General features: G+C 39.5%; 1 protein-coding gene across 3 annotated transcripts in view; it reads left to right on the forward strand.

Annotated features, from left to right (window-relative positions):
• Positions 1–2,378, forward strand: part of SRP68 (signal recognition particle 68) — a 27,986-nt gene extending 25,608 nt beyond the window's left edge. For all 3 annotated transcript variants that reach the window (XM_042451024.1, XM_042451023.1, XM_042451025.1), the window contains exon 16: positions 207–2,378. In XM_042451024.1, coding sequence (XP_042306958.1) covers positions 207–434 — 228 coding nt within the window. In that variant the 3' untranslated portion in view covers positions 435–2,378. The remainder of the gene's footprint in view (positions 1–206) is intronic.
• The last annotated feature ends 17,622 nt before the right edge of the window (positions 2,379–20,000 follow it).

The raw sequence follows: 20,000 nt of genomic DNA on the forward strand, positions 1-20,000 counted from the left end.
TTGAGATTAGATGTTTTCTCTGTGCGCACAGATGCTAGAGAGGTTTTTTTGGTTTAGAATATTCTAAACATATTACCTATAAAATGGGAGCTGGTAGGAAAGGAGAGGAACAGGCATTAGTGTCTCACATTAGACTATATTTTATTATTTAACAAATCTTGTTTCACCTAATCTACTCATTCCTTTTGTTTCCTTTCCATGTTAAGCCACTTTCTGAACGGTTTGAGACTTTCTGTCTGGATCCTACTCTTGTCAGCAAGCAAGCTAGTCTGGTGCATTTCCCTCCAAATTTCCAACCGATACCATGCAAGCCTTTGTTCTTTGACCTGGCTCTCAATCATGTCACTCTCCCACCTCTGGAAGACAAAGTGGAGCAGAAGACAAAGAGTGGTCTTACAGGATATATCAAGGGCATCTTTGGATTCCGAAGTTAACCAGCGTCACCTTGCAAAGAGCGCTTAATCTTCCTGTAGTTTGGGAAACGTCCAACCGATTCAGACCTTAGTTTCCCTATGTTTAAAAATCCACATGGGAAGTTTTTAACATTTTCCCAGTATTCTGTCTCTGTCTACCTGGTTTATTTGAAACATTTTATTCTGAGAACTTGCATAATGTGGTCTGTCTCCAACAACATCTCAACCTTGAAGGAGTGAACTGGAGTCCCAAACCACTTCTACACAGTGGCTCAGGCAGGAACATTGTCCACTTTATATGAGCTAGGTATATCTGCATTTTATTTCATAGCTAACACTATACGTTAAATTTTTAAAAAGCTAGCACACTCCTCTTGGCCATACAGAGCAGAGGGAAACCAAAGGCACAAATATGTATCTATTTTGGATTGGACTGCCTAAGAAGAATGTATAAAAACCAAAAGTTGAGTAAATTCTTGTATTGCTTTCCACGTTTTACCTACAGCCATGTAATTTTTTTTTACTTGTAGTTTTAGTTCCAGAAGCTGCAAAGCTTTGAAACACTTGGATTAAAGATCAGGGTTGATAGAAGGTGATTAAAATCCTTAATTTAGATTATATAAGAGTACACTTTAAAGCCTATGGTATAATCTTTCTTGACTGAGGCACTGCTACTTATAACAATGGAATGTTCTCAGTAGTCCTCCCTAGGAACCTAAAAAGGTTTTGGATTCAGAAAGAATAAGCCACTTGTAACTAAACTTTGAAAAACTCCTTATGTTACTTCTTTTTCCCTCTTTAACGAAGCTGAAATTGGTAAATTGAAAGGGGTCTTTTGTTACTTATTCTGTGTCTTTAATCCTTTCCAACATTTGCATTTAGTTGTTTTGGAGAATTTTCGTAGTGAAGAATCAGTAAATTGAGCCACTGGAATCTTAAGCAATAAAGATCTTAGCCATGTGTTTATGAGCACATCTTCCTTGAGAACATTTAACTGTGCTATGGGAGTCCAAGTATCTTTATGTGAATTTCTAAATATTTGTGAACCTAAATTGTACACAGGCGTTTTCCATGAGCTGATGATTAATCTAGTTAGTTTGAAATATTTAGTTAGCTTTGTTTAAGTTAGTTTACAGTTTAATCTAATTCATCTGAGATATTGGTTGATCAGATGGTCATTATGTATATTTTAGTGTTCATATTTTTATCATACTGCACTCCAGTTTTGTTCTGTTTCTTGATATTGTTTGGAAACAGTATTAAAACTGGATTAATCAGTTAGAAATATATTCCACACGTTTCTCAGTTAGCTTTGAGTTAGCAAACTGCAGAAAGTTGTAATATTCAAATTAAAGAAAAATTGGGTTTAATTATATCAATTACTAGATTTTGTTTACCTTGTATATAAAGATATAACCCCTTTCCATAGATATCCCATCTGTTTTAAAATATGTATATGAAATGGCCTTCTGAAGTCTGTGGAAGGGAATTTTACAGAAAAAAATATTGTGAAAGAAATGTAAGTATAGAATATTTTTTAAATTTTATCAAGTGATAAAATTTCAGACAGAGAAGAAGTCTCCTTAACCAGTGAATTATTAGGTCTATTGGAAGACAAATGGAAACAAGATACAGGTACCATACTATGACAGCAGCCCCGTCTCTTTCTGGCAGTGTGCCTATTAGTGTTTTTGTTGATTGTCCTTTGCTTCAAGTTCTCTAGTCTTCCTGTATTCAGATCTGTATTAAATTTGAGAATTGTGTTCCTCTTAAACTAACTTCACTTTATTTTGCCTTTCATCCCAGGCCTGTGGGCTACTGGGTACATTCCATTTCCACTGCTTTTGTCTTTGTTTGCTCTTGCAGCGGGTTAAATCTTTCTTTGTTGAACGAATTGTGGCACAAAACATTAGTGATACAGAAAAGAAATCCTGAAACAATAAAGACTTATTCCTGCCTTCTGAAGAGTATGTTTTTAAATTACTGAGCCTTCATTTTGGTACTTTCATAAATGAAAGACCCACCTTTTAAAAATGCTAATGATAAATATTAATCGAACTGTAAAATTAACAGGTGAATGTTGCAGTTCAAAACTTCCTCTAGTTTGATTTTAAACTAGCCAGAATGGATCAGAAGTATTCTAGGATTCTGTGTTGTGTAGTTCATCATTATATACTTTCATGTTTAATGGGAGTCAGGCTTGAAACCCCTGGAATTTTTCCTTTGCTCCTCATGCTTCTTTTTAACGTTTATGGCAACAGTACCATAACAGTGTGTTTGTCCCTGGATCCAATTCAAGTATAGTTAGAACAAACACTATTGTTCTCCATGTAGCATTTGGACCAGAACATCAAGGAACTGCTATAGAATTGTTGGGGTTGTTGAGCACAGCATTGTTTCAGGGCAGAATGTGAATCAGAAATGAAATCTTTTAATAGGTTGTTAAATGAGTTTCACTCCCAGTTTGTGAATGGTGAAAGGACACAAGTGCTACAAAATTATCTGAAAATAATAAATGTACAAACTATAGCTGCCAAAGTGGCAAAACCAACTAATGTTGTAAAATCTGTTGGTGATCCTTTTGCCTGAAGTTGTAGCATTATTTTTTGTTGAGAAACATTTGTTAGAAATGGAATGCTATGTGGTCTCCTTGTTCACCAAAGTCCCCATAATGGACACCATGACACTCATCCAACAGATTTTTCCAGAAGACATAATAGCCCTGTTCAAACATTGCCTCACCACAAGCTATTTCCAATGGGACAATGGATTCTACGAACAGAAAGATGGAGTAGCAATGGGAAGCCCTCTAAGCCCGGTGATAGCAAACTTTTACATGGAACACTTTGAAAAGCAAGCCCTGGAAACAGCACCGAAAAAGCCCACAACTTGGTTCCGATACGTGGATGACACTTTCACTATTTGGAGCCATGGAGAAGACCTGGCTGTATTCCTGAACCATCTGAACAACATCCACCCCAACATCCAATTCACTATGGAAAAAGAAAAGGAAGGAACACTGCCATTTTTGGATGTCCTTATCATCTGCAAACCAAACCTACATTTGGCTCACACAGTATACCAAAACCCCCACACACAGACCGATACCTGCACAAGAACTCCAACCATCACCCAGAACAAAAAAGAAGCACAATCAAAGCACTGGTAGACCGAGCAAAACGCATCTGTGAACCCCACTTCTTGGAAGATGAACTGAAGCACTTGGACCGGGCTCTACAGGCCAATGGTTATTCCAGCTCAGACATCAGAAGGGCTGCCAGGCCCAGGAAAACCCAGAGAAGTGAAGACAAGCAGCCACCCAATGGGAAGGTATTTTTACCATACATCAAAGGAGTCACAGACAGAATAGGCAAAGTGGTGAGGAAGAACAACCTTCAAATGGTTTACAAACCGACAAAGAAAATCCAGCAAATGCTTCGTTCAACCAAGGACCAGAGAGACCCTCTCACAGCCGCAGGAGTTTACCGCATACCATGCAGCTGCGGACAAGTCTACATAGGGACCACCAAATGCAGTGTGCAAACAAGAATCAAGGAACACGAGAGACACTGCAGACTTGGCCAGCCAGAAAAATCAACAGTAGCAGAACATGCCACAAACCATCCTGGGCATAAAATACTGTTTGAAAACACTGAAGTTCTGGACCATGCCAACCACTACCATGTCAAGATGCACAGGGAAGCCATTGAAATCCACAAACACCTGGACAATTTCAACAGAAAAGAGGAAACCCTTAAAGTGAACAAAATTTGGCCACCAGTCCTGAGGAATAGCAAAATAGGGACTCAGCAAATGCAAATTGGAAACCATTCAGAGTCAGGGGCTTTCCCAGCAAATAATGATCACCAATTAGCAGACATTAATCCTCTTTTGCATTAGCCTCCCGCAGCCATCAACATATAACAATACATATGCAAATCACTCCTGCATTCCCAGACTCACACAGTATATATGCACCCAACTTTTTCCAGGCAATGCATTCTCTGAAGATACCAGCCACAGATGATGGTGAAATGTCAGAAAAACTGTGCTAGAACATGGCCACATAGCCCGAAAAACCCACAAAAAACTATGGATGCCAGCCATGAAAGCCTTCGACTTTACATTGGAATGCTAGATCATAAAAATAGGTTTGCAGTAGTCAGTGTATGGATTCTAAGTCATTTAGACCTACCGGCATATCTGAGTTGAGAAACAACTTCATTCAATATAAACTATTCATGAGTGATGCTATTATATGAGATTTTATTTATTTTGGCCTGCTGCTTACTAGGATTCAAAGTAAGTGTGTGTGTGTTTTAATTTGACCAAATTCAAATGTTTTCTAAAAGGTAAACAAAATGATTTGGAAAGGCTAGATACTCAGAAAATATTTTGCTAAACACTGAATGTCACCTAATACAAAATGTTTGTGTATGAGTTGGCTATTATCAGAGATTCAATCTATGCTGCCCTATTATCTGTTATTAGATCTAAAAATGCATTTTTTTTTAAATTTGCTAAGGCTAATTTTTAGAATCATCCAAATGGTAAACAAGATTATTGGTAGGGCTAAAAATATTAGCCTGATGAATTTGCTGTTATGGAAACTAGGCTTGTAAGTTGTGTAACAATCAAGGATTAATAGGTAAAATGCAGTTTAGGCATGTCAAGAGAATAAACTAACGAGAATATCCTGGGGATACATTTAAAAAAGGAAGAAATGATAAGTACAAAGTTGAAGAAACAGATAAGCTTGGTTGCACATCTAAAATCTGGAGATGTGGCAGGTTTTTAGGGTATGGGGTCTTCTTGTGTTAGACAATTGAGGTGCATAGGCAAGTGGTGCAGAGGTGGGGATCTTGCAGACCAAGGTCAAGGGCAGCTTTTCTGTCTTATCTTTGTCTACCCTTTAAAAGCTGCTCTAAGATGAGAGACTGCCCCATGCTGGGCAGACCCCTTGGGATCTTGGAAAGGCTGGGTAGTCATTTACCTTTTACTCAGGGGGGAAATGTTCAGACATGCCACAGGCATCACATACAACACAGATGTGCTGTTAACATGGGGTACCACAACTTTGAAAGCAGTTTTCATTAAGAGTTAACTAGTTCAGCTAACTTTCCATCACACTCTTTGCAATCTGTATAGAATAGAATCATTCCTGGTCTAAATACAAGATAGGGGGAAGTTGTGTCCATATCTGAAAGGTGATTGAGATGAATTAACCTTTACCTCTCCCCCCTCCCCCATCAACCCAAATATTTGGGAATGTTAGATTCAATAAAATAGAATTTTTACTCATTTACAAGTACTTGCATTTGTGTGAAGACTTGTGTGAACATCTCAATTAATAACAATTTTTGTTCTCTGTACGTTTAGACATAACAAAAAGTTTCAGATATTTCAATTGTAATGTTTAAAGATTTAACATCACAATTTATTGTGGTTAGCATTTATTTACTGCTAGTAGTCTTTAACCCTGCCCAAAATTGTTGACAATTCAGTTCATTGTATTTAAACTCAGTTATCGCTGAAAGGAAAAAGGGACTGAGCAAATTCTTTGGAGCTAGATACATCTGCTGGTGCTGGGAACAAAAATATTTCCCAACAGCACATTTTGTTTCAGTCACTCTGTAGTTTCTGTGCAGGGGACATCATTGCTGAAGGTAAACTATATGCTTAGTCACAAAAATAATGATTAGCTGTCCTCCTATCTCAAACACTAATTCAACTGCCAATCCAGTTTTATGCTGGCAACAAGTACCTTTTTTTGTTTAAAGAACAAACAGGCTTGCTCTTTTGATTAGAAAACATCCCATCAAATCTGAAGTGCTTTTCAGCAGTACAGAATCAACTCACTACAACCTCTGGCGCATCCTCATAAAAGTGTTCCAAAAATTCCTTATGCAAGAGTTATGCACACACAAAAACCCAACCATCATTACCTGCACCCTAGCAAAGCTGAGATAATTGTCTTTTGCCAAGTACTTTATTCAAGATCAACTATTACCTGTCCTTAAAGTTGCCAATGAGTGTATTTATTTTAGTTAGTGAATATGCCACCTTTCTCCAGAAGTGGGCCCCAAAGCAACCCACAAAAAGAACCAGCTAACGCCTAGCAAATTTTAAACACAATTTGAAAAACATCACATTAAAATAATAGGTTATTACCAGAAAAGCATTCAAAGTATTAAAAAATTAAGCATACACATGCAGACACTCATACGAAGGCTCCCTGCAAGCAGTTATTCATTAAAAGCCTACTTGGACATAAAGGATTTTGTCTCCTGGCAAAAGGCGATTGGGAAGGGGCCAAGCTAGCCTCCAGTGGAAGGGAGCTCCAGAGGGCAGGAGCAGCCATCAAGAAGGCTCTCCCTTGTTTCCTTTGAATAAGCTTGTGATGGGGGCAGGACTGAGAGAACCATCCCTTGTGGGTCTTAAGACTTGCAGGTTTATACAGTATAGGGAAACAGTCATTCAGATAGTCTGGACCTAAGATGCATAAGGCTTTCCAGACACTTAGAATTGTGTCTGGAAACAAATTGATAGCCAGTTGAGTTGTTTTAGCAGGGGAGCTCTGCTTCTCTATGAATTTCATCTATCTTGATCTTGTAGCTCCTCTTAATCAGATTGGTGCGCATCTGTCAAAGGCAAATACTGTTTCTAAATGAAGGCTATCACACATGAAAACATTTGTTTTATTTTTTTCAAGATGTGTACCTCTGTGCATAAATAATGTAAAGGTAAAGGTTTTCCTTTGATGTGATTGTCAGGTTGAGTACTCTTCCAGCAATATAAATTTTTTAAAATCCACAATAAGTTTTGCATATCTGATAGTTTGCTGATAAGAATAGTATTGATGAAAAGATGGGTCAGTGCCATGCTGGCTTTCTCTGGAGAGCATTTTGATACGGCTTTTTACATGGTAATTGCCCATTCTGTAGAGGATCTGGGAATTAATTGATGAGTAGGTGTATGCAAGAGGATGTTTTTAGGGTGCTTTGACTAACTGGGTTGGAATTGAAATAGCACTTCACATGTGGCCCAAAATGAACCATCATTATAACTTGACAGTTGCTTCCTAAAGCCATTGCCCATTTGTCATGTAGCAGTAGTATTTTGAACTCAATGAAGTTTTCAGACTGAGCTGTAAGGCATTGCAATCTGTGTGAATAGAGCCAGTGTGGCATAGAGGTCTGAGCATGCAACTACGATACGAAATTAGGATTCGATTCCCTGCTCGGCCATGGAAATCCACTGGGTGACCTTGGGTGAGTCACACACTCTCAGCCCCAGAAAACTCCATGATCATAAAACATCTTGGGGTCACTGTAAGTTGGAAACTACTTGAATGTACACAACAATGTGTGAATAGGTTAGGGTACTTCTGTCCAGAAGATAACACCTTGAACACCAGCCTCAACTTCTGGAAGGTGCCACTTCCATGGAAGCCACTTCAAGGCCAGATCAGTTGCTGCACCCACCCATGCAGTCTGGTCCTTCTGGAGCATTTCTAATTCCTATCAAAACAAGTTAAATGCTACTTCTGAGATCCCCCCCTTCTTTCTTTCTTTCTTTCTTTCTTTCTTTGTATCCCGCTCTTTTCCCAGGACACGGCTTCACAGTATTTAAAAATAATAAAATAAAAAAAATAGTACAATAAAATAAAAAGTACATTGAAAAGAATTTTTAAACTGGTCCAACATCGAACATCCCAGCCTGTCCTTATAGTAATTCCCTAAATGCCTGTGTGAACAGGTAGGTCTTCACCTGCTGGCAGAAGGCCATCAAAGAGGGAGCCGTTCTGATCACCCTGGGCAGGGAGTTCCAGAATCTAGGGGCAGCCACCAAGAAGGCCCTCTCTCGTGTCCCCACCAACCGTGTTTGTGATGATGTTGGGACAGAGAGAAGGGCTCCCCAGAGGATCTGAGAGTCCGGACTGGTTCATACCAGGAGAAACGGTCTGCCAAATAGTGTGGACCTGAGCCATGTAGGGCTTTGTAGGTAATAACCAGGACCTTGAATTGTGCCCAGAAACAAACTGGCAGCCAATGAAGCTGTTTCAATAGGGGCATTGTATAGTTTCTGTAATCTGCCCCTGTTAATAGCCTGGCAGCAGCTCTTTGAACCAGCTTAATTTTCCGAACACTTTTGAAAGGGAGCCCCATATAGAGCTCATTACAGTAGTCCAAACGGGATGTAACCAAGGCATGTACTACCGTGGCCAAATCTGGCTTCTCAAGAAACAGGCGCAGCTGGCGTACAAGTTTTAAATGTGTGAAAGCACTCCTGGTCGTAGCAAAGACCTGGGCCTCCAGGTTCAAAGCTGAGTCCAAGAGTACCTTGTCTGTGTCGTCCCAACTGAGCTTTATTTATTATCCCTTAGCCAGTCCATTTGTATCCCTGGGTGCTTATTTAGTATTTTCTCTCTGTTTTAAATTCAATCAGATGAAGACTAGAAGTAGAGCTGAATGTAAGCATTTTCAAGGCAAGGTGATGCAGCCAAGTCCATTGAGGACTTAACTGTCACTTAATAAAAAAAAAATTTTTTTTAATTTCTATCCTGCTTTTTGCCAGGCAATCAAAGTGGCATACAACAGGTTAAAATACATCCATATATACATAATGCCCCCCTTAAAACAAGATTAAACAATGTAAGATTTAAAACTACATATTAAAACTGACTAAGCTAAATAAAAATCATCACGGGCAGAGTTCACTGGATGGGAAGTCTTATTTGGGGCTGAGCATTTTATTCCGGTAAGGCTTGCCGGAAGAGATCCATCTTAATGGCCTTTTTAAAGCTCTCTAGATTGGTAATTTGACGGATCTCATCCGGCAGGCCATTCCATAAGTTGGAGCTGCTAAGTTGCATAGAGGTAAGATGAAACTTGGAACCATAAAACCTGAAGCAATCTGACTCAATCAATCTTCAGCAGCAAAGGAATTATCTCTGCCCTTAATATGCCTACTTTGTTCAAGATTCTGTGGTCAGTGGTATCAAAAATAGTTGAAAAATCTAGCTGAAATGTTACCATGACATTTCTCCCATCAATGTCAGGAAGCCAACAGTGTTTCTGTGCCAAAATGGGTCTGAAACCAAGCTGGAGTAGATCCAAGGAAGCGATCTCTTCCCAGGGAGCCTGGAGCTGTGTAACTCCCACCTGCCTGAGCACCTTCTTACTCAGGAGGTATTTGCAATAGTGCTCTTAAGGGTCAGTAAAGATTCTTTTAGTAGTAGTCCGGCCATCACTTCCTTTGAAGGGGCCAGGGCTCCATCTGTCTTCAAGAAGTGTTCATGTCATAGAACCAGTAAGTCCTAATTCCTCCTTGGATATTGTAACCCACCTTGATCTATGGAAAGGCGGGCTATAAATAAAGATTTTATTTATTATTATGTGACAAAGGGGGGAGCTGTGATGGTATTCCTCCTTTCACTATGTTAAGTTGAGTATGTTGCCCTGTCAGCTACAAGAAGGAACTTTTTTCCTGGTAGGTCTTTCTTACCTGGGGCAGGTAAGTGGCTGCTGGTACTAATCAGTGCCAAAGGGGAAGAGAAATGTGCCCTACAGATGGTAAGATGCTTTCCCCTTACTGCCTGGCCAGAGTATAGCAGTTGCCATTGCTCTACTGAATTGGGGTGGTAGATTATTGAGAAGAAGCTGGGACAGTTCTTTTATTTATATGTTGAAATCTGTACATGAATTAGTCTGTTCTTTTTGGCTTGCTAAGTGCTTCAGCAAAATGATCTTAAATACCAGGTGTCAGTTTACAGAGAAATCACTCATTTGAGAGTGTCAGAAATTTCCATGGTTTGTGGAGGACGAGCACATAAATCATATGGTGTATCCAAACAGCAATCTAAATACCCTAAAGGCACTAGATTCTGCCTGATCTTGGAAACTAATCAGAGTCAGCCCTGGTTAGTATTCAGATGGGAGACTGCCTATGAGTAGCAGGTGCTGTGGGAATATTTCAGAGGAAGGTACCTGCAAAAGCATTAGTTACCCACTAATTCTGGATAAAGCTGTTTGGAGCTCATCGGAAAATATTTCAGTATTTACCTCCCAGAATAATTTGATGTCTTCTGCAAACTTCTCTATCATACTGTTCACCTCTTGCTCCACTGAGTAAAGACTTCAGTATAGAGTCTTTAATATCTAGCTCAAGTTGCCCTCTTCAACCTTAGAGGAAAGAGGAATGGCTTCATCTAATAGGAAGACTACAATGATTTATGATGGTGAAAAGTGAATCCCAATCAAACCAAAAACTAAAAAGAGGAAAATTAAATGATCATTTCTCAACCCATCCTCAAAGCAGTCAACCCCAAGCAGGATCTTGAGGGGAAAGGTGCAAGCTCATAAAGGCTCAATCTGTCTTTACATTTCCATTTTCTCCACCAATTAGTTTTCCTCTTTTTCCTTCTGCTACTTTCCCCCATCTACCACTCAAGAGATAACTTGACTTTGCAGCATACTTAATTGAAACTTGCAGTGGTATCAGGGAAGTGAGAAGAACTTTTAAAGATGCTAAATACTGGGTACATGTGCATAAATTAAGTATATATATGAAAGTATCTATAAATTGCTGTGTCTTAGCATTTGTGGTGTTCTCTAGCTTTTTGCTTTTTGTTAAATAGTTTATAATGCCTATTCTATACTATACATTTCCAGATGTTACAAGGCGCCAAAATGCCATCATCATTTTGGTTACTTCATTTCCCTGATCAGATGCATCTTGATTCTCTTTCTGCCTTTAATATTTCTGTTGTGTGCTTTTTGGAGCAGAATAGCACACACCTGGCATCCAGTATGAACTAACTTTCCTGAGGTGCTGAATTTGTGATCTTTATCTGTTGCAGGAATCAGAGTTATGCAGCCCTCCAGGTCTGGGTACAGGAGGACAATAAATATAATAATGTGTTTAGCTGAGATCTGATGGTATGATCCCTATAACTGGAATGTACCCACAGAAAGCTGTATCATGTTTTTAAAGAGTAGATGCAGCAAAGAAAAGGGAGCACAGTCAGCCCTCTGTATCCAGGGATATTTTATCCACTGATTCAATTATCCACAGTTTGAAAACATTTTTAAATGTATACATTCCAAAAAGCAAACCTTGATTTTGCCATTTTGTATAAAGGACACCATTTTACTACGCCATTGCATTTAATAGGGCTTGAGCATCCACAGATATTGTCCTCCATAAGGAGTCCTGGAACTAAATGCCAGTGGATACCAAGGTCTGATTGTAATTCTCTATATCAAAAATTCAGAGTATTTGGGGAAGCATAAACGGAGAAAGAATTGAGGGAAGAAAAGTGAGTAACCTGCAGAGCTACAATCTCTCCCCATGTGTTTCTAGTGCTGCTCAGGTGCCTTCACATGCCAGCCAGATAGACTTTCTACAGAAAATCAGAGAAAGTTCAAAACAACTGTTTGCATTCTCTTACTGTGCTCTGTCCCTCCCATTCCTGGACTTTAAGGAAGTAGAGGTAGCGCTGGCAAATGCACTTTTGGATCAAAGCAGAAGTCTGATGTGTGCAAAAGTTGAGGTGTTGGTAAGTGTTCAGATAACACTTTATTTTTTCCTCACAGTAACAGTTTCTTCTTCAACCCTTTTTAAAAAATTTCTCCACCTTGCCTAGTGCTTACCTCCCTTAAAAGAATTTGGGCAAAGTTATGCAGGACACCTGTTTTCATAACTGCTTTTCTCACGTACGTTTGGTCTGAGTAACCATGGGAGGCATTGTGGACTCCAAACATGTTTTATGCCAACTGCTTTTCTTCTTTACAATGCTGGACAAAAATAGAGGGTGAGGTGCTGTGGAACTCGTTTGTATCTGCCTTTCCCAGGCCCTCCCTTTTCAAGCTGTCCTAAACATAACATAACAAGGCACCCATGAATTGGGCGCCAAATGGAAAGCTTGAGAATTATTGTGGCCTCCTGTTCTAAGGAATAGCCTAGCTCTTTATTGGCTTTCAATCTCTGTCTCAAACTTTTATGATCCTAATCCATTTATGGGGCAGCGTTAATGTTTCCAAGGTGTAAGAAACTTTATTTTCTTCACCCCCCTTCCACAAATCTGACTGAGGTTTATTTGGTTTTTTTCTACATCTAATTAATCAAATTGCAGGAACATAAAATGTAATGTTAGCCACAAAAGTCACCTTCCTGAGGTTGTTTTCTGACACTCCATATTTTTTCCCTTCAAGAAACTGGATTCACTTGTTTAAAATCCTGACTCTGCATTGCATGTCTATAGGCTATTGTTCGTTGCTGTTGTTATATTTAAATTATTATAATTAATGTAAAATACTTAATGTTTCTGAAGTGGACTGTTCTTGTGTGCCTTCAAGTCATTTCCACATTATGGTGACCCTAAGACAAACCTATCATGGGATTTCCTAGGCAAGATTGTTCAGTGGGGATTTGCCTTTGCCTTTCTTTGAGGCTGAAAGAGTGTGCCTTGCCCAATATCACTCAGTGGGTTTGTAGGGCAGAGCAAAGATTCGAACTCTGGTTTCCAGAGTCATCCTCCAATGCTCAAACAACTACACCATGCTGGCTCTGAAATGGACCATTAATCCATTAAAAAGGATGACTTTGTTGGTCTTTAAGACACCACAGATCTTTATGGACTAAATCAATTTGCTAGTCTCAGTGGCAGCAACATTGAACTAATATGACCTGGATAAGTGGCTAGGTTATAAATTGCGAGAAAAGCATCAAAATTTCCCAATGGATACACTTAAGCTGGGGCTAATAATTTGTTTTTTCTGCACCAGACTGTTAGGCTTCTGGGAGTTGAGAAAAGAAACACCAAACTTACATTTTTAAATTCCTTCTTACCCAGAGATTATTGTCAGGCGCCTATATTTTATTATCTTTATTAGACATCATTATTCCCCTAGGCATTTGAAAGAACATTTTTGAAACAATATGACTGAATAGGAAGCTGTGTTTTAAATTCATCAGATGAGTAATTCATTCCATTCTTTCTGTTGGTTTTGAAGGTGCGGTGGATTTGGAGAGTGCTTTTGTTTTAATTGTGTTTTTGAAATATTTCAATTATGTATTGTATTTTACTGCATTTTCTTATTGTGAAGCACTATAAGAGGTACTTGCATAAAGTACAGTTTTCAAACATCATGAATAACTCAGTTCTAAGAGCAAGCATAGTGTAATGGTATAAGTGTTCGACTAGGACTCCGGGAGACGAAGGCTCAAATCCTCACTTAGCCATGGAAACTCACTGGGTGACTTTGGGCAAGTCACAGGACTTTATCACTTTATCACACGTGAGGAATTTCTCTTAATTTCGAATGAAAAGAAAGTGGGGCCAGAACGCATTCACGTGAATTCGCTAGTTCAGCGAATTTACGTGAATGTGAATTGCATTTGAACTGCCTTCCAATTGCCCGAAAATAGCATGTCCTCGCCCAAATTTGCATATGGTAGTCTATCACGCAATAACGTGAAACCCCATGATTGTGCTTAGACTGACTTCCCATTGCCTGAATTTGCGTGTAGTGGGTTATCACAGAATAACGTTAAACCCCATGATTGCGTTCAGATTGCCATTGGATTATACTTCCAATTTTCCTTGTCTGACAAACTCCACACTCTCAAAGCTTCAGAGGAAGGCAAGGGCAAATCCTCTCTGAACAAATCTTGCTACAAAAACCCCATGATAGGGTTTAGGGTTGCCATAAATTGAAAACAATTTCAAAGCACACAATGACAACAAAACCCCATTTATGCACTCCTTTTCAAATGGGAATGTTACTGGGTTACTCAGAGGTTACTTCAGACTCCCTACACATGTGGAAACATTTCAGTCAAAATGAAGTTGAAATAGCCATCGTGTTTTGCACAAGACAGTAAACTCATCCATCCGTGTTGTTTTTTAAACTATAAATTTTCCATGTCAGGTTATTCATCTTTCTTGCATATTTCTGAAGGCAACTCAGGTAAAAGCCTGATGGAATCACAGAAATGCATTTGGAGTCTTTGGTTGGATGTAACAACTGGTATACATGTTACATTCTTTCTGTATGAAGTAATTGTAAGTTGAGAGGTAATCATGAACCTTTGCTTTCGACACAAATTGTGTTGGATGGTGGGACTCATAGTTTTGTGTATTACATTGCTATTAGCCCAAGTACAAGTCATAACACAATATTGAATGTCATGAAAACACTTTTTTTCCTCGTGGCATTGGCTTTGGCAGGTGCTTGCCATAATGTAATGAGATTCAGGAGGAGAAGTGGGCAAAAAGTAGCACATGGGCCACATGTGGACCTCCAAGGCACTTTTTGTGGCTCCCTTGACCCTCCAGGTATTAGAAAAATGCAACTTTTTTCAGTCAGAAATACTCATCAATATGCTCTAGGGGGGTTGGGGCATTTCCATTACATTTTAGGGGCATGCCCAGGAGAGGCCCTTTTTGAAACAGAAAATGAACAAGAAATTAATTCTGTTCACTGCTTGTTGTTAAAAGGGTCTTTCTTTGGCCCAAAATGGCCCAAGCATGTCCAAAATCAAACCTTGATTTTCCATTTTTTTTATAAGGGACACCATTTTACTATGTCATTAGATTTAATGGGACTTGAGCATCCACAGATTTTGTTATACACGGGGGATCTTGGAACCAAACCCCAGCCTATAATAAGGGTCCACTGTATTTCTCTTTTGTGGGTGTGGGTGCAGTGGGAGGCATCCCCCTAAGGTCTCCTGGGGGCTAATGCAGCTCCCTGGCCTTCCACAGTTACCAACCCCAGTTCTAGAGTCTTCCATTTTTGCTGTATGCCTTCAGGTCATTTCCAACTTATGGAAATGTTAAGGCAACCCTGTCATGGAGTTTTCCTGGCAAGATTTGTTCTGAGGAGGTTTTGCCATTGCCTTCCCCTGAGGCTGAGAGTGTGTAACCTGCCCAAGGTCACTCAGTGGATTCCGTGGCTCAGCTGGGAATAGAAGCCTGGTCTTTAGTCATAGGCCAACACTCAAACCACTACGGCATGCTGGCTCTCCATAAGAGAGGGAGGAATTGCATAGACAGGTCTAACTGTAAAGAGAATTCACTCCTTCCATGTTGTTCAGACATGATGGGTTAATCTCAATTTAAGCACATACTCCCCTCCAGACTCTTTCCTTTGCCTAGGCAAAATTCTGCTGCAGGCCCCCATTAAGAGGTATACCAGGGAGCTGTATAGACCCTTCCCAGAAACCTGTTGGCAGCAGCTGAGTGAAGCCTGAATTCGGTAAGTGGGGTGCAACAGGCAGGTCTAGCAGGATTTTGTTTTTTGGATGTAGGAATAATCATCAGGTGTGGAGTCTTCCAATAAAGCATCATGCAATGGCAGTCTTTTCTTGTTCATTTTTTTCCTCCTGAAAAGCACATATGGGCGTGGGACTGAGGTACTGATGCTTTGCTCCAAGGAAAGTGTTACGTGCCACTTGGTTCTGTCAATAGTGAGACTGTATAAATGGTGTCTAAAAACAGACAGGGAGGCTAGGCTTGGCTGATCACATCTGAAGCCCTGGGGCTGAAGCAAAATCAGCATTATTAATCCAGTATCTTTTTTTCCCAACTTCCACGAACAACTGCCTTTGCTTTATTGTGTCAGGTGGGGTAATGCTTTAAAAATGGAGGTTGTGCTTAGAATCAGTGAAGCATGAATATGCTCTAGGCACCTGGTAAGGCACTGTCTTGTTGAAACAGGTGGTGCCAAGAAGATGCAACCTGTAAGGAAAATAAAACTTGTCTGCTGAATGCCAGCCTCTCTCCTATGCTCTGTGACTATTAAGAGTGCAATTCTGTGTTCCTTCATTATGGAGTAAACTGCACAGAACTCAGTGGATCTTTCTTCTGAATAAATACATTTTAATTAGGTTTTAAAACATGTATCCTATACAATAAAACAAATACACACAAATACATCCTCCTGGCTGGGCTTCCTCTTTCTCACCTCCGTCCTTTAATTTCTGTTCAGCACTCAGCTGCATGCATTATCACATCTGCCCACCGCTCTGACCACATTTCTCCTGCATTGGTATCCCTTCACTGGCTCCAACTCCCTTTCCGCATTCAGTATAAGCTCCTGTTGTTGACGTTTAAAACCCTCCATGGGTTGGCCCCTCCTTATTTATCAGACCTCCGTTCTCCTCACTTTCCCACTAGGGCCCTCCGTTCTGGTAGTCAAGGTCGGCTGTCCCAGCCCAGGATTTCCTCTGCCCCATCCCGGATTCAACCCTTTTCACTTGCTGCCCCTCACTCCTGGAACCTTCTTCCCCCACGAACAAGAGCCATCACTTCTTTAACCAGCTTCAAAACGGAGTTGAAGACTATCCTGTTCAGAGAAGCGTTCCCAGGCATTGCATAATTGTCACTTGCTATTTGATGTTCTTTGTTGCCTGTTTTATTGAATCATTTCCTGTATTGCTATGTATTTTATATGTATTATCCTACTAGAGAGGCAGGCTAGCTCTAACAGGCCTTCCTGGAAGAAGATTAACTAACCATCTATTATGAAGCCAAGCCCTCCCTCCAGTCCATCTCCCCTGATCCAGGCCTCGGAGGTAGAGAAGAACTGCTGGCCCTCATCCCCTTCCCCACCACCACTCCCTTCTCCTTTTGTGTCGTTTCTTTTTAGATTGTAAGCCTGAGGGCAGGGAACCGTCCAATTAAAAAGATTGTACGTACAGCGCTGTGTAAATTTACAGCGCTTTATAAATAAAGGTTAATAATAATAATAATAATAATAACAACAACAACAACAACAAAAACATATCATATTCTAATCAGCAATAAGCACCTAAATCAAAATACAATCAAATTAACCACTCCCTGCTCCCTGTTTCCACTCTTTCCTTTCTCCAAAACTAAATCTCATACAACCCACATATAAGCAACATAAACCTCAGTTAATAGAATTAACACTAATTAAAATTGACTCCCCACTTCCCAAGCCTAGAAATACAAACACTCAATATCTTAAATTACTCAATAATGTTAACTCATTTTCATTTCACTTCTAACCTAAAAATCTAAATTGCTTCAAGTCTCAAACCCCACAACCAAAGTCTTCCCTTTTTTCGTCTTCATATCAGTAAGAAATAATTCCCAGTCTTTTTTTTAAAAGTTATCAAATATTTTTCTTTAATCAGCCTAGCTAATTTATCCATCTCAGCCAACTCCAACACTTTAAAATCCAATCCTCTTCTGTGAGCAAAGAATCTGTTTTCCAGTTTTGGGTAACAATCTTGCTACAACAATCATATAATGCATCCCTCTAAAATCGATTCTACATTTAAAGATAAATTGGATTAATTTTTGTATCTGCCTCCAATAATTTTTTGCTTTATTACAAGACCACTACATGTGATTAAAAAAGTCCCTTCATGTAACCTACATTTCCAGCATTTAATCTTGCTGGTATCAAACACAATTGATACATATTTCTATCTATCTTCTTTCTTCACTGTCCAACTCTTACATCCATACATGGTGATGAGGAATACAATGGCTTGGTATTCTGACTTTAGTGCTCACTTGTATATTTTTTTAGGATCTTGTCTAGTTCTTTCATAGCTGCCCTTCCTATTCCTGGTCTTCTTCTGATTTCTTGACTGCAGTCTCCTTTCTGAACAATGTTTGATCCAAGGTATGAGAACTCTTTAACTACTTCCATTTCCTCATAATCTAGATTGAATTTATGTAGATTCTCTTTTGAATCAGAACAGGGCTTAAGTAATATGGTGAGTCTGAATGGATGATGATGATGATCATGCAGCAGTAGTCATTATTTGGTTGGCACTTTCCAGCATCTCTATGGATGGCAAATTGTAGTCCCCCACAAGCATATTCCTGATCTTGCTAACAGCCATGGTACATATTTCACCTGTTTTACCACTGTTGGTTTTCACCTTTGACAACTTGGGTCACGATTATCCCAGGAAATGCCCCCTTCCACTTGAGCCTCTGGTAAATGTTGTACTTTGAGAACTGAGACAACAATACTTGAGACATCCCTATGGATGGCATGAATAAGCCAGTACATTGGAGGCAGCTTTGGCATGAATGTTGAATTCATCCAATATCAAGTTCATGGATCCTTAAGGACCACACTTGAAGAATTAACCTCAGTCAGCCTATTAGGGAGAGATTTTGGGCAGCAATTTAACAGTTGCATTTCTGGATGATGGCCCTTTTTGGGTGTATTCCCTGGACTGAGCTTTGGATAGAGAGATCCTGGATTCTGTGGTGGCCAGGAGTGCTTTTGCACATTTAAGGCTTATGCAACATTTGTACCCATTCTTTGAGATGCTGGATCTAGACACGGAGGTGCATTCCTTAGTTACATTCTGGTGAACTACTGTAACACACTCTACATGAGGCTCCCTCTTTGAAGTGTATTTGGAAACTTCACACAGAACAAAGAGCTTTTTGCAGCCAGAAGGCTAATGGGCAAGATACAAGGACCATATTATACTATTGTTACAATAGCTCCACTGGCTGCCAGTCTAATTCCGGACACAATTCTAGGTGTTACTTAATTCCCCTAGACTCTGGAAGTCCATTCTCAGGGAGACCAGCATAGCCCCCTCCTTGCTATCCTTCTATCGGCAGGCAAATACTTTTTTATTCTGACAGGCTTTTAAAATGGAAAGTTTTTAAGAATGAGCTGATGGTGCTGTACTGTTTTGAGCGTAAGATATTTAATTGCTTTGTATATTTTAAAATATAAAAGTATTATATAAGTATATTTTAAAACTATATAAAAGTAGGCAAAAGTATTTTATATTTTTAAGGCCTGCTACAGACTGCCAAAATAAAGCTGCTTCGGGTCTCTTTGGAGGTATGCTATTTAAATGATGCATGGGTCCTAAGAGTCCAGAGGTCGCACCAAAGCCACACTCCATTCCTAAGCAGTGGAGTGCAGCTTTGGTGCAGCTTCTGGATTCTTAGGGTGCATGCATCATTTAAACAGCATACCTCCAAAGAAACCCGAAGCAGCTTTATTTTGGCAGTCTGTAACAGGCCTAAGTGTAGTTTTAAATCATTTTAACGCAGTCAATGGTTTAATCCCTTTGTAATGATTACTGTTTTTAAATTGTAAACTGCCTGGAGTCACAATTTTAGGAGAAAGGCAAAATAATGATGATGATAACGACGACAACGACAATAAACACTGGCTCCACAACAGATGCAGATCCTTTTATCCTGTTCCAAAATGGAGACGTCTGATGTGGGAAACAGAAAACCAGGAGAGCGTAGCAATACTGCATTTAGACCTCCACTCTCATCTTCTTGTCAGCAGAACTAATTCAAAAAGATTACATATATGAAATAGCTCTCATTAGTTTCCGTGCACCTCAGTGAAAAGTAGGGTGTGCTTACTGTAATAAATAATCTTACAACTCTTAAAAGCATAATAGTAAGTAAATAAATATTGCAAGGATGTAGCCCATTAATAATTTGTGTTTTATAGGGAATATGCTACCCTGATTGAAATCACACACCTCCCATTAGCTGAGGAGAAGCAGGTAAAGAAATAAGCATGTGGAATAATAGCACCATTATTA

The sequence above is a fragment of the Sceloporus undulatus genome, chromosome 2 (assembly GCF_019175285.1).
Source record: "Sceloporus undulatus isolate JIND9_A2432 ecotype Alabama chromosome 2, SceUnd_v1.1, whole genome shotgun sequence".
Lineage (NCBI taxonomy): Eukaryota > Metazoa > Chordata > Lepidosauria > Squamata > Phrynosomatidae > Sceloporus > Sceloporus undulatus.